The sequence below is a fragment of the Salmo trutta genome, chromosome 4 (genome assembly GCF_901001165.1).
Source record: "Salmo trutta chromosome 4, fSalTru1.1, whole genome shotgun sequence".
Taxonomy (NCBI): domain Eukaryota; kingdom Metazoa; phylum Chordata; class Actinopteri; order Salmoniformes; family Salmonidae; genus Salmo; species Salmo trutta.
Window position 1 is genome coordinate 13805541 of NC_042960.1, and position 16138 is coordinate 13821678.

Below are 16138 nucleotides of genomic sequence, written 5' to 3' on the forward strand. Positions count from 1 at the left end.
ACGACCTGGGGAATAGTTACAGGGGAGAGGAGGGGGATGAATGAGCCAATTAGGCTATATGTATTTCTCCCTTACCTTGCTCCCCCATCTTTAGTCCACTCAGCAGGTCAATGCTCTCTGGTCCATCTTCTATTGTCTCCTCTTTGACCAGCAGCAGATCAGGCTTCCCATCCTCCATATCTACTGACTGTAAGAGATACAGAGTGAGAGGATGTTGGATCAAGAAATCTGACATGAGCACCCTGTTATGGAGCATCTTCTGGTGTATTGATATGAGTACTATGCAAACATGATATTTGATTACTTGACACTCTAATGGTTTGATCATTCAAAAGGCATGGTCCCACAATTAAGACAAATTTAATCAAGACCTGGGCCCGTAGCTACAAAGAGTCATTGATCTAAAAAGCAAAACTGATCCTAGATCAGCACTCCTACTCCGAGAGGCTTTGTGGATAGAGACCCTGACCTAATACCATTCAGACAGTAGTTTACAGTGGGCTCACCTCAGTGAGACTGTATGTGGTCCTGTGCTGCTCAGCTGGTACCTCTGTGGGTTCAGGAGGAGGTGTAGTCTGGTTGTCCTCCATGACCATGGTCCCCTCAGGGTTCCCCAGACCCTCCCTCCTCACACCTCTCCTCCTTCACCAGCAGCATCTCTGGACCCTCCTCCTCCTGGAAGAGACAGGTGATACAGATTACACCGACAAACTCCCTCAGGTACGTACACACCGATAAACACATGTTCAACATGGAGTGTTTACCCATCCCCACTATGTTTGAGTCCTTTACTGTAGTTACAGAATGATTTCACTGTTGCTAAACCCATCATGGTGGACATACATATAAATATGTTGTGGGTAAAGATAAGACAAACCTGACTATTTTGATGTGTACAGTAGGTATATTGGTTATAAAGCACTGTTGGGTGTATGCAGAATAGGGTGAGATCAGATGTGATGTATACTAAAGAGAGTCTCAATGAAAGTCTTAGAATGAAAAGTCCCATTTAGCTGTTTATTGAACATAAACAAGTTTTAAAAACACACCATATGAAAACCACACGTCTCAACTGAAAAACTGACTTTTAATGAGAGAATGATCTTGGGGGAAATATAGTAGTTGAATGGAAGTAATAAAATAGGCATTTATGAACATATCCTACAACGGTGTTTCCCAACTCCAGTCCTCAAGTCCCCCAACAGAACACATTTTTATTGTAGCACTGGACAATGAGGTGTGTTTGTCCAGGACTACAACGAAAATGTGTACTTTTGGGGGACTTGAGGACTGAAGTTGGTAAACACTGGCCTATACAGTACAAACACTATGTAATAGACTTTTTAGGCTTATATATCCTACAATGTTTGGGCCTTGCACTTCAACGCTCTTAGTTGTTATGGAAATTGACCGCCCTGTTTACTTTTTGCATCTACGTCCTCTCCCGTGTGGACCCTCTGGTGCCTCTTCAGGTGACCAGTCTGGGTGAAGCGCATGTGACACTGGGTACAGCTGAAGGGCTTCTCCCCTGTGTGGACCCTCTGATGCCTCTTCAGGGTGCCAGCCTGGGTGAAGGACATGTTACACTGGGTACAGCTGAAGGGCTTCTCCCCTGTATGGACCCTCTGGTGAATCTCCACATTCTGGGAGCAGCTGAAGCTTTTGTTACAGAACATGCAGAGGAACCGTTTGTCTTTACTATTGCCTGACGTAGCTCCCCCTCCCTGAGCCTGGGCTCTAGTTTTGTCGTTTGAGTTCAATACCTGATCGAAAAGGACGTGGACGTGTGAATCGGAAGGCCCCATTGACGTGGACACTGGGTCACGATCCCTGAACGCGGGTAAAGAGGACTGGGTTGGGACATTTAGATTTGTCTCTAAGCTTTCCCTGTAGTCTAAAAAGTCACTGGTGCTGCCCTGCGAGTGTCCTTCTCCTAAGTGAGTCTTGTCGGCATTCCATGTCAGAGGAGCGTCACCCTCCTCTTTCACAGTCACATCATCTACAACCAGATCCTCCCCTTTCTTATCTAGGCACCCTTCAGAGTGTACACTACTACTGTAATGGTTCCAGTCCCCTCTAGACAGATCAGTCTGTGTCTCTAAACCCAAGGATATATTGCCAGGGTCCATCTCTGTAGCGTAAGAACAAGACGGATCATTGCCTCCAGTGTCTAACGAGTCACCATCACCACGGGAATGAACAGTCCTCTGGCTCTGGTGAAATACAGGTAAATACTCTGAGCCAGGAGCAGGAGGACAGCCCAGTCTCCTCAGACAAAGTCTCTCTGGGTCTGATCTGTCATCAGATCCTGTGTGTAAGAGGCTGTGTGTTACAGTTAAAGTCTCAGTGTCTGTCTCGGACTTGAGGACGGCGTTCGGCGTTCCACTGACCTCCATGATGCTGCGTCGGGTCCTGGGCTGCGCTGGGGCAGCGAGGTCCTCCGTGGCTTCAGGGGGCGCTGCAGTCTGGATGTCTCTGCTGTGCCGTGGGTCCTCCTCTCCTACAGACCTCTCCTGCTTGACCCCAGGACCTGCAGCCTCTATATCTGCAGCCTGACACAAGAAGTGAGGACGTTATTATTACCGGTGTCCAGTTGAATTGTATAACAATGTCATTGGGAAGTCTTACAAGCTCCCTTATGGCGGATGTACATGTAAGCAAGTGAATAGCTGAGGGGAGCCTTTCTGAAATAAACTGGCCACATTTGATGTACTGTAATTTTGAGGTAATACTATTACACTAACCTCTATCACGATAACATGCTGGGTTGAGGTTCCACTCTCCTCATCAATAGTGATTGGTTGGTCATCTCTCCATGTATTGTGTCCCGCTGGCTTCACAAAGCTCCTGTGGCCTCCAGTGAGATGTCCTTCACCTGAGAGAGTGGTTGGGGGAAAGAGGTACTGGTTAGGTACGGTCAACCCTATATTGTACACTTCTGACATTGTCTACAATTGGTAAGGATGTAAGGTAACACTTCTCATAACTTCATGATATACTATGTATAGATCGATATGGTTTCATGCATCACATTGTTATCATTGAGTAAATCAAGAATCTGGTTAGAATATGATAGCGCATCTTTGACAGCTAAATAATCAGGGGAATTATTGCATACTATCCAGAAACTGACCAAGACCCAATTCTGGTTAACACATCTAAAGTTACATATGCTGAGGAGAACAGGGCTATAGGCCCCACAGCCTCTGTCATATAGTCCAATCGATATGTGCCGAACTTTAGGTGATATGTTCACTTTTTCATAAAAGCATGTAACTTGGTACACTTTGGGGCCCTGAATATGTTCAGATACGGAGCTATCGCAAAAACTGCAGTTTTTCATTCCGCCGTAACTAAATGTATTTTGCGTCATATCTTCTGAGCCAAACATGATGTCAACACCTATGTTTTGATGGTCAACGATTACAATGATGCCCAGTACAACAGCATAAATAGTTCAGTTTATTATCTAATGGAGGACTGCCATGGTAAGCCAATGGAAGTAAGCCACTGAAAAATTGCAGAATCTGACAAGATACACAATGTAATATTTCTGTAGCATACAGAGCCATAGTTGTCTGCTGCAGTTTTCTTGCCCCTGGTTGTGAATGTGGATACTGTGTGACCCCTGTGAATTCACAGAACACAAAAAGGTCCTTTGATTTGTCTGGACCCTGGGATTTCATGGGCACGTATGTATCTCAATTGCTTGGCGGTACCAATCAAATTATTATTATTTCAGAAAAGAACATTTCCATTTAGGAGCACTTGACAATTCTCCTTAAAGATCGCACTAACATTAACCTGTTGGGGGTAGGGGGCAGTATTTACACGGCCAGATAAAAAAACGTACCCGATTTAATCTGGTTATTACTAGTGCCCAGAAACTAGAATATGCATATAATTATTGGCTTTGGATAGAAAACACCCTAAAGTTTCTAAAACTGTTTGAATGGTGTCTGAGTATAACAGAACTCATATGGCAGGCAAAAACCTGAGAAGATTCTGTACAGGAAGTGCCCTCTCTGACCATTCCTTGAGCTTCTTGACTCTGTTTATTGAAGACTGAGGATCTTTGCTGTAACGTGACACTTCCTACGGCTCCCATAGGCTCTCAGAAGGCGGGAAAAAGCTGAATGATGTAATTCCAGCCCCAGGCTGAAACACATTAGCGCTTTTGGCAAGTGCTCTATCAGAGGACAATGGGCTGAGGCGCGTGCACGAGTCGACCCCATGCTTTTATTTTCTTTCGTCTTTTAACCTAAACACAGATTCCCGGTCGGAATATTATCGTTTTTTTACGAGAAAAATGGCATAAAAATTGATTTTAAACAGCGGTTGACATGCTTCGAAGTACGGTAATGGAATATTTAGAAATCTTTTGTCACGAAATGCGTCGTGCTTGTCACCCTTCTTTACCATTCGGATAGTGTCTTGAACGCACGAACAAAACAGAGGATATTTGGATATAACTATGGATTATTTGGGACCAAACCAACATTTGTTATTGAAGTAGAAGTCCTGGGAGTGCATTCTGACGAAGAACACCAAAGGTAATAACATTTTTCTTATAGTAAATCTGACTTTGGTGAGTGCTAAACTTGCTGGGTGTCTAAATTGCTAGCCCTGTGATGCCGGGCTATCTACTCAGAATATTGCAAAATGTGCTTTCACCGAAAAGCTATTTTAAAATCGGACATATCGAGTGCATAGAGGAGTTCTGTATCTATAATTCTTAAAATAATTGTTATGCTTTTTGTGAACGTTTATCGTGAGTAATTTAGTACATTTTTAGTAAATTCACCGGAAGTTTGCGGGGGGTATGCTAGTTCTGAACGTCACATGCTAATGTAAAAAGCTGGTTTTTGATATAAATATGAACTTGATTGAACAAAACATGCATGCATTGTATAACATAATGTCCTAGGTGTGTCATCTGATGAAGATCATCAAAGGTTAGTGCTGCATTTAGCTGTGGTTTGGGTTTTTGTGACATTATATGCTAGCTTGAAAAATGGGTGTCTGATTATTTCTGGCTGGGCACTCTCCTGACAATCTAATGTTTTGCTTTCGTTGTAAAGCCTTTTTGAAATCGGACAGTGTGGTTAGATTAACGAGAGTCTTGTCTTTAAAATGGTGTAAAATAGTCATATGTTTCAGAAATTGAAGTAATAGCATTTCTAAGGTGTTTGAATAACGCGCCACAGGATTCCACTGGCTGTTACGTAGGTGGGACGATTTCGTCCCACTGGCCCGAGAAGTTAAAGATGTCAATCAAGTTCATTTTGAGACGTTCAAGAAGAACGAAACAGAAGATGAGAAAATCCTCAAATTATGCTTTGGGGCTGGACATCAATCAACAAATACAGACTCATTTATATAGCCCTTTTCACAACAATTACTGTCAGAGTGCTTCACAACAGCCTGGCGCAATGTGGCAAGGGGAGGATAAAGTTCAAATGGAAGGAACTTCCTTTAGATGAAGGTTGGAGTGCATGTGTCCATCTAGGTCAGACTAGTTGCCAATTTAGACGAGCATATACAGTGTGTGTTCATTTATACAGTTGTTCATCTAGGCAAGATTCATGGCATGGATGACCAACAGGGTCATAGCAGATCAGAGTGTACGAGACCCTCTAGCCAGAGCGTTGTCCACATAGGCTGACAAAGATCTCATTCAATCCACTTCCTCCTCATTGGGACATAAGACCATAATGAGTCAAAACTGGGCATTCTGAGAATGTCTCTTGAAGTGTTGTGCGACGTTTTGGCAACCGGTCTTCTCGTATAACTTACTGTTCTGTATTTTATTCGGCCAGAAGATGCAGCAGAGTCGAGACAACCACTGCTGAAAGACTACATCTGTTTTCAAGTGGTTCATGGGAACATTCCAAACCATACAACAGAACAGATTTGACATTGCTGTTGTATTATAGGTGGACATTTGTTTTGAGGCAGTTCTGCTCAGACCTCCAAATGGGATGAGTTAGACAAATGCACAATGAGAGGTTGTTGTCTAGACCAGTGTTTCCCAACCCTGGTCCTTGAGTATTCCAACAGTACACATTTGTATTGAAACCCTGGACAAGTGCACCTGATTCAACTTGTGAACTAATCCTCAAGCCCTAAAATGAGCTGAATGAGGTGTGTTTGGCCAGGGAAATACTAAAGGGTGTACTGTTGGAGGTACTGGAGAACCAGGGTTGGGAAACACTGGTCTAGAACAGTGTTTTATACTTGCACCGGCTTTTGGCTACACAGCGGATTATGGTACTAATTTTCAGCTGGCTCCTTTTTTCACTTAAATTAAACTAGGCTACTTTTCACTTTGCTAGTCAGAAAAAAGTTGCCGAGCCCTCTCCGGCTAAAATAAACGATATGCAACTTCTAGTTTTCTATTGATAGGATAGGCACCTGTCAGTCACAAAGCAAGCAATGACAGGGAAACTGACAGTCTGCTGTCTGTCCCGCCTTCCGGTTCCTGAGTGTGTGGTTGCGTGCGCTGTTGTTGCAGTCAGAGCCGAAGTGAGAGGATTTACTCCTTCCAAAATCTGTCCGCGTGAGATGAGGCCTTTTTTTGTATGGAGATCGACGAGTGTCGAATTATATGAGGCTTACTTGATCGAATAGAAGTTTCGTAATATTTACGCTGTTTACAAAATGTACTGCTAAGTGGATGCACATGGCAATGCGGCAACTTTAAGGGAAAACAACTTAATTATGCCTGTTGGTCACACGTATCTGCCCTCTCATTGGCTAGAATGGTCCCACCTGACCTCGCCTGCCTTCCATCGTTGAGGACATGTAATTCCATTATTAGAGCGGCCACTCAAATATCTTGTCAATATAATAGATACTCTTTGACGTAGTCCAATTTGTTTACACTGAGGGAGAGAGCGTGATGCTCCTTGTTGCTGTGAGTGAATTTGCACGTCCCATATGTGGTAACGATGAGTCGAGATCCACTTAACTTATTGTTTTCTGGCGCATTTATTTTATTTTTTATAACTCATAACGTTATGTCTATGGTATCGCATCTGGACAAGTAAACTACAGATCTTGTTCGTATTGTCGATATGAAGTCCATCAGGACTTGCCAGACAGTGACGTTAAACAATTTATGTTTACATTTATCATATTATGGACCAGAGTGAGGCGCTCTCTCCGATTGTTCCTGTAGTGAGGAGGATTCTTCATTGAATGTTTTCATAATTTATCTGCAAATAATCGCCAAAATGACTACCAGTATGCAAATTAGGGAGCCATATGAACGGCTCTCTAAACCGATTCGGTAAGCTACTGACAAGCCAGAATTTAATTGAGCATCTGTTCTGTTTATTTTAGAGACCCATTTTGTCATTTGAAAAAAAGTGCCCATCACACAATTTGTTTGATTTTAAATGTAACCTTTAATTTAATTTGGGCTATTTACTTCATTGGCTGGCTACTTTTTCTATTTTGACTGGCTACTCCATGTGCTTGTGGAAAACACTGCTAGAGATTTTCCAGCTGGGAGAAGAGGGTCCAGTCCATACTTCTGGATTTGTATGATGTGGTTTTGGTCATGATCTGGTCAATGGTAATAAGAAAAGAGGATAAGAGAGAAGAGTGAGCTCTGTCTCACTCCAGACTGCACAGGGAATGGCTGTAGAAAGTCTACACCCATCATGGATTTCTTCACATTTTGTGTTACATCGTGGGATTCAAATTGATTTCTTTTTTTTGGGTCAACGATCTACACAATACTTCAAAAAAATGAATGAATAATAAACACTAATATACCTTGATTAGATAATTATTCCCCCGAGTCAGCTGTGGGTCTTTGGTTTGCACACCTGTATTGTACAATATTTGTCCATTCTTCTTACTTATATATATTTTTAATCAAGCTCAGTCTTTCCATAGATTTAAGCAGATTTAAGTCAAATGTAACTTGGCCACTCAGGAACATTCACTGTATTCTCAGTAAGCAACTCCCGTGTAGATTTGGCATACTGTTTTTGGTTATTGTCCTGCAGAAAGGTGAAGTCCTCTCCCAGTGTCTGGTCTTTGCCAATGTCAAGCATACCCATACCATGATGCAGCCACCACCATGCTTGAAAATAAGGAGGCAATTACTCAGTGATGTGTTGTTGGATTTGCCCTAAACATAAGGCTTTGCAATTAGGCCTAAGAGTGCATTCCTTTGCAGTATTACTTTAGTGCCTTGTTGCAGGTTTATGAATATTTTTATTCTAAATATTTGTATTCTTTTCACTCATTATTTAGGTCATTATTGTGGTCACTACAATGTTGATCCATCCCCAGTTTTCTCCCATCACAGCCATTGAAACTCTGTAGCTGTTTTAAAAATCACCAATGGCCTCATGGTGACATCTCTAAGCAGTTTTCTTTCTGTTCTGCAGCTCAGTTCAGAAGGAGGACTGCACCTTTGTGTCTGGAGGATTTAATATATCATCCACAGCCTAAATTATTAACTTGACCATGCTTGAGGACATACTCAATGTCTGATTTGTTATTGTTACCAATCCCTTCCCTTCTTTGAGGCTTTCGAAAAGCTCCCTGGTCTTTGTAGTTGAATCTGTGCTTGAAAGTCAATGCTTGACTGAGGGACCTTACAGATGTTGTATGTATGTGGGACAGAGGACAGGGTAAACATTCAAAAATCATGTCAACCTCTTATTTCATAAAAAGTGAGTCCATATAACTTGTGATTTCCAAATGTTACTTCTGAACTAATTTAGGCTTGCATAACCAAAGAGGGTAAATACTTATGCAACAACTATATTGTTGTTTAAGAATTCATGAATTTCAAGAAAATAAATACAGTACCAGTCAAAAGTTTGGACACCTAGAATAATAGTGAAGACATAAACTATGAAATAACACAGAATAAAGTAGTAACCAAAAAAAAGTGTTAAAGCAAATCAATATTTTATATTCTTCGAAATAGCCATCCTTTGCCTTTGACAGCTTTGCACACTCTTGGCATTCTCTCAACCAGCTTCATGAGGTAGTCACCTAGTCAATTAACAGGTATGCCTGGTTCAAAGTTAATTTGTGGAGTTTCTTTCCTCAATGCATTTGAGCCAATCAGTTTTGTTGTGACAAGGTAGGGGTGGTATACAGAAGATAGCCCTACTTGGTAAAAGACCAAGTCCATATTATGGCAAGAACCACTCAAATAAGCAAAGAGAAAGGACAGTCCATCATTACTTTAAGACATGAAGGTCAGTCAATCCGGAAACATCAAGAACTTTGAAAGTTTCTTCAAGTGCAGTTGTAAAAACCATCAAGCGCAATGATGAAACTGGCTCTCATGAGCACTACCACAGGAAAGGAAGACCTAGAGTTACCTCTGCTGCAGAGGATAAGCTCAGTAGAGTTACCAGCCTCAGAAATTGCAGCCCACATAAACACTTCAGGGTTAAATTAAGACACATCTCACATCAACTGTTCAGAGGAGACTGAGTGAATCAGACCTTCATGGTCAAATTGCTGCAAAGAAACCACTACTAAAAGGACACCAATAAGAAGAGACTTGCTTGGGCTAAGAAACACGAGTAATGGACATTAGACCGGTGGAAGTCTGTGCTTTGGTCTGATGAGTCCAAATGAGATTTTTGGTTCCAACCGTCCTGTCTTTGTGAGACGCAAAGTAGGTGAACGGATGATCTCTGCATGTGTGGTTCCCACCGTGAAGCATGGAGGAGGAGGTGTGATGGTACTTTGCTGGTGACACTGTCTGTGATTTATTTAGAATTCAAGGCACACTTAACCAGAATGGCTACCAGAGCATTCTGCAGCGATACGCCATCCCATCTGGTTTGCGCTTAGTGGGACTATCACTTGTTTTTCAACAGGACAATGACCCAAAACACACCTCCAGGCTGTGAGAGCTATTTGACCAAGAAGGAGAGTGATGGAGTGATGCATCAGATGATCTGGCCTCCAATCACCCGACCTCAACCCAATTGAGATGGTTTGGGATGAGTTGGACAGTTGAGTGAAGGAAAAGCAGCCAAGTGCTCAGCATATGTGGGAACTCCTTCAAGACTGTTGGAAAAGCATTCATCATGAAGCTGGTTGAGTGAATGCCAAGAGTGTGCAAAGTTGTCATCAAGGCAAAGGGTGGCTACTTTGAAGAATATAATTTTGATTTGTTTAACACTTTTTTGGTTGCTACATGATTCCATGTGTTATTTCATAGTTTTGATGACTTCACTATTACGCTAGAAAATAGTAAAAATTAAAACCCTTGAATGAGCAGGTGTCCAAACTTTTGACTGGTACTGTGTGTGTGTGTGTGTGTGTGTGTGTATAAACCCAGCAAAAAAAGAAACGTCCCTTTTTCAGGGCCCTGTCTTTCAAAGATCATTCGTAAAAATCCAAATAACTTCACAGATCTTCATTGTAAAGGGTTTAAACACCGTTTCTCATGCTTGTTCAATGAGCCATAAACAATTAATGAACATGCACATGTGGAACGGTTGTTAAGACACTAACAGCTTACAGACAGTAGGCAATTAAGGTCACAGTTATGAAAACTTAGGACACTAATGAGGCCTTACTACTGACTCTGAAAAACACAAAAAGAAAGATGCCCAGGGTCCCTGCTCATCTGCGTGAACGTGCCTTAGGCATGCTGCAAGGAGGCATGAGGACTACAGATGTGGCCAGGGAAATAAATTGCAATGTCCGTACTGTGAGACGCCTAAGACAGATCTACAGGGAGACAGGACGGACAGCTGAACGCACAATCCCTCCATCAGTGCTCAGACTGTCCGAAATAAGCTGAGAGAGGCTGGACTGAGGGCTTGTAGGCCTGTTTTAAGGAAGGTCCTCACCAGACATCACTGGCAACGTTGCCTATGGGCACAAACCCACCGTCGCTGGACCAGACAGGACTGGCAAAAAGTGCTCTTCACTGACGAGTCGCGGTTTCGTCTCACCAGGGGTGATGGTCGAATTCACGTTTATCGTCGAAGAAATGAGCGTGACACGGAGGTAACAAAGTTGACGTGTTATGCTCCACCTGCTCAGTTTTCCTACACAAAACACCAGAAAATGGCCAAAAAGAGTAGAACCAGCTCAGCTTTTACACTATGATTAGTCTATTAGACGTTCAATGTTTCTTTAGAATTTAGTTTTTTTTAAAGGAATAGTTTCACTATATTAAAACGAGTTCACATAACAGGTTTGACCTTCATATGAAATGTCTGTCCCTCGTTTTATTAGATGAACCACTAATCACATGAAATAAATAACAATGTTCAGAAATGACTTGGTGAAAGCAACATAACTTTGGCTTTACAATGATGGTGAAAATTGGGAGAAATGTTGGGATTAACTGGGTTAAACTCTTCCTAGAAAGTCAGAAGGACATGTCAAAATGCTGAATTGTGGCACATTAGGAAGTCTTTATTCATATAGAAAAATCTGACTTATGAAATTGTCCATGTGGTCTATAATAAAATGAATATTAAGTTAAAAGGCTTTTAAATGTAATATTGGTGCACAATTTCTACTTAAAATAACAGACAAGGTACTCATTTGGTTTAACTACCCTTGAAGTAGTCAAAGTGTCCATGTTTGTAACAATCTTGATAAGTATACCATAGAACCTCAATCTTCCAGAGTAACACCATACATACTTCCAAAGCCTTCTTGAAGTCTATGGAGTTGAAAGTTAAAGTGGGGGGACCAGACATACGTCCCTGTCCCATTCAGAATCCTGCTTGCTATTGCCTTAGCTTGGTGTCAATGGCTGACTCCATTCGTAGACGCGAACTGCTTTAGCACTTAGAGCGTTGGGCCAGTAACCGAAAGTAACCGAATCCCTGAGCTGACAAGGTAAAAATCTATCGTTCTGCCCCTCAGTAAGGCAGTTAACCCACCGTTCCCCGGGCGCTGAAGACGTGGATGTCGATTAAGGTAGCCCCCCGCACCTCTGATTCAGAGGGGTTGGGTTAAACGTGGAAGACATTTCAGTTGAACAACTGACTAGGTATCCCCTTTTCCTTTCCCTATTGACGATAGTATCTTCTGAGCAGGGTAGTTTTGTTAAGAGGCCCAACACTTGCTTTCAACATTAACATTCATCGCTTGCGGTACAGTTTTGGAAACATAAGGAATGCATCTTTCATATCAGCAAGAAATTATTTACTACCCACCTTTATAGGATTAGGGTTCCCACACAGCCATATTACAGTGCTTGTTTATGGAAGACAGAGTGGAATACCTGTGCTAATTAGCTATATGTGTCTCCGAACACCTGTGTAAACGGAAGACAGACGCCACAAACCACGTCACTGAAAAATACTGGCCGGTTGCAACTTTTAAATCCAGTTAATACAGTAAGTGTGTATTTTGCATTTGTGAAATAATTTGATATGATATGAAAGTAAAAGGTTTGTTTCTAGAACAGTACTGCAATTGAGAATCGATTCATGTTTAGAAATAGTATTTGGCTGTTTTGGCTTTCAGAGCCAATTCCCCTTTAAACAGAACAGTCCTTGGACTATAAGGAGTAAGATAAGGCTACTTTAGTCCAATATTGGGCTAACTCTATGCATACATTTTCAGTAAAGCAGAATCCCCAAAAAATTGATTCCGTATTGCCCCTAAAACTGCAATTCACTTTCAGGTTTCTCTTTTTTTTTTTTTAATCAACAGAAATAATATTCTATGGTGTATGTTGTGAGAAATGCCGATTTCATTGGATATCTTCCCATGGCAGGCCACCATTATATAATTGTCGAAACTGTTTATGATGTTGTATTTGAACATCAAAACATACACTACATGGCCAAAAGTATGTGGATACCCGCTTGTTGAACATCTCATTCCAAAATCATGGGCATTAATATAGAGTTGGTCCCCCCTTTGCTGCTATAACAGCCTTCACTCTTCTGGGAAAGCTTTCCACTAGATGTTGGAACATTGCTGCAGGGATTTGCTTCCATTCAGCCACAAGAGCCTTAGTGAGGTCGGGTAATGATGAGAACACGTTTCCGCCTGGCTCGCAGTTGGCGTTCCAATTCATCCCAAAGGCTTTCGATGGAGTTGAGGTCAGGGCTCTGTGCAGGCCAGTCAAGTTCTTCCACACCGATCTCGACAAACAATTTCTGTATGGACCTCGCTTTGTGCACGGGGCATTGTCATGCTGAAACAGGAATGGGCCTTCCAAACTGTTGTCACAAAGTTGGAAGCACAGAATCATCTAGAATGTCACTATGCTGTAGTGTTAAGATTACCCTTCACTGGAATGAAGGGGCCAAGCCCGAACCATGAAAAACAGCCCTAGACCATTATTCCTCCTCCACCAAACTTTACAGTTGGCACTATGTATTTGGGACAGGTAGCGTTTTCCTGGCATCCGCCAAACCCAAACTTGTCCGTCGGACTGCCAAATGGTGAAGCATGATTCATCACTTCAGAGAACACGTTTCCACTGTTCCAGAGTCCAATGGCAGTGAGCTTTACACCACTCCAGCCGACGCTTGGCATTGTGCATGGTTATCTTAGGCTTGCGTGCGGCTGCTCGGACATGGAAAGCCATTTCATGAAGCTCCCGATGTTCTGACGTTGCTTCCAGAGGAAGTTTTGAACTCTGTAGTGAGTGTTGCAACCGAGGACAGAAGATTTTTACGAGCTATGCGCTTCAGCACTCTGCGGTCCCGTTCTGTGAGCTTGTGTGGCCTACCACTTCGTGACTGAGCCATTGCTGCTTCTAGATGTTTCCACTTCACAATAACAGCACTTACAGTTGCCCGGGGCCGCTCTAGAAGGGCAGAAATTGGACGAACGGGCCATTCTACTGTCAATGTTTGTCTATGGCGATTGCATGGCTGTGTGCTCGATTGTATACACCTGTCAGCAATGGGTGTATAACTTTTGGCCATGTAGGTGTGAAAATCACATTTTCTGTGTTAACATATTTGATTCAGCAGATATTACGGAAAATACATTGTCTGGTTATGGTGGAATAGCAAAATTAGGTTTGAGGTTGTGCATGGCATCCTTGTAGTCATTGACCATCAAAACATAGGGGTGGGTATACATCAACTTTTCTGTAACATGTTTGATTTTGGAGATATTACACAAAACACATTATCTGGTTATGGCGGAATGGAAAAAAAGCCTCCACGATGAGTTTTTTTACGATGGTTCCATATGTGTTCAGGGCCCCAAAACTGTAGTTGTGTACCAACAGTGTGTTTGTAAAGTTCTGACCGAGGAGCTGGGTTCATCCGAGCGTTCTGACCTCACAACTGCAGTCAAGCACCTAATCTAACTGGCTAAAGTTGGCTTGTTACTTCCAGACACGAGAGAACATCTCACTCTGATCATTTTACTTGCCCTATCAGAGCTGGTTAGGCTGTTTTCATGTTATGTAGAGCGTTGGTGACAAACTGCGCTGGCAACAATTTTAATAACGTTTTTTTTTTGCCGACGTTTACTGACACCGGTCATATTTAACGAGTGTTGCGCGTTCGTAAATTAAACAGTTATTCTGCGCTCTCTGGCACAGACGAAAGTGCTCTGAAATCGGAATAGATAGGCAGAGTGAATTTACGAACGCACCCTCAAGTGTAATGTTTTCATGAAAAAGTAACAATTTCCACATATTGCCAGGGCTATTCTGCAAAAATGTACCTCTTGCCGTTACTCTGTATCGGTCGAGTATCTTGACACTTCTGGGGCTGGCGAGGACGCGTTCCCGTGACGCCTTCATTTCCAGTAGCAGTAGTTTCCTCCGCAATGCCCTGTTTTCTTTCTGGCTTTGAGTTATTTCCAAACGAAACACTGCATAGTCGTCGTCTACGACTTGACAGATCTCTGCCACGGCTGCATTCGCTAGCACCTCCATGATGGAGGCTATTTGAGTGTGAAAAGCCATACAGTTCGAGTTTGCCATTGTTAGCAGCTAGCTAACGTGAACGTTACCTAGATAGCATCTATCAGTCAAGTCCTATCTCCAAATCGAATTAAAGACTACATGGGATAAGTATGTGATGCTTTACAGTTAAATGAGTCATATTTCGAGTTCCATTGTTGTATAAATAAAAACGCTAATGTGTTCTTGATTCCTGTTTACTTCTTCTTCTTCTTCTTTGGAGTTTAACGGCGGTTGGCATCCAGTATGTTGCATTACCTCCCCCAACTGGACTATAATATAAATCCATTATACTTTGTGATATAAAATAATTGGGGAAAAAAGACAAACAATAAATATATATTAAAAAACACCGAACTAACCCTACACTTATTAAAAACCCACTACCCCATTCCACTACTTTGACGCTATCTGCTCCTGATACACCAAAGTGTAATGAATAACTTCACCATGGTCAAAAGGATATTAAATGTCTGCTTTAAAAAATATATTTTGAAATACCTATAGATGCCCTTCTTTGCCAGGCATTGGGAAACCTCCCTTGTCTTTGTGGTTGAATCTGTGTTTGAAATTCACTGTTAAATGCAGCAAGAGGGAGAAATGGTCTAGAATACTTTTGGGCTCCCGAGTGGCGCAGCGGTCAACGGCACTGCATCTCAGTGCTAGAGGCGTCGCTACAGACCCTGGTTCGATTCCAGGCTGTATCCTAACCGGACGTGATTGGGAGTCCCATAGGGCGGCGCCCAATTGGCACAGCGTCGTCTGGGTTAGGCCATCATTGTAAATAAGAATTTGTTCTTAACTGACTTGCCTAGTTAAATAGATTTTTATTTTTTACTTTCCTGAAGTCATATTTGGCTGTAAAGGCTAGCATAAGGGACAAGAAATAGCTAGCCACAATCAAACAATCAAATTTATTTAAAAAGCCCTTTTTACATCAGCAGAAGTCAAAGTGCTATACAGAAAACCAGCCTGAAAACCCCAAATAGCAAGCAATGCAGATGTAGAAACACAATGAGGTTCATTTTGAGAAAAGACAGCTAACCCTGTTAGCTACCTAGGTATAACTAGCTAGCTAATAGCTAGTTTAATTTCTCACGATTATAAAGCAAACAAAATGTTAATTAAAAACACCATATTATTGACCTAAAAGGTTAGCTGTGTTAACCCAGTCTCTATAATATCTAGAGTCAGGGTCCAGGGCCAGGATTGCCTTCAGAAAGTATTCGCACCCCTTGA

At 42.1% G+C, this 16138-nt stretch overlaps 2 protein-coding genes across 2 annotated transcripts in view; both read right to left on the reverse strand.

Moving 5' to 3' along the window:
* The window catches only part of LOC115191369 (zinc finger protein 23-like), a 417143-nt gene that overhangs the window by 109520 nt on the left and 291485 nt on the right, over positions 1 to 16138 (reverse strand). The gene's annotated exons all lie outside the window — the stretch shown is intronic.
* On the reverse strand, positions 1004 to 14737 carry LOC115191600 (zinc finger protein 19-like). Its single transcript, XM_029749389.1, has 3 exons — positions 14659 to 14737; positions 2745 to 2809; positions 1004 to 2552 (listed from the first exon to the last, which is right to left on the reverse strand). The coding sequence occupies exons 1-3, from the start codon at positions 14735 to 14737 to the stop codon at positions 1398 to 1400; spliced, it is 1299 nt and encodes a 432-aa protein (XP_029605249.1). The 3' UTR covers positions 1004 to 1397.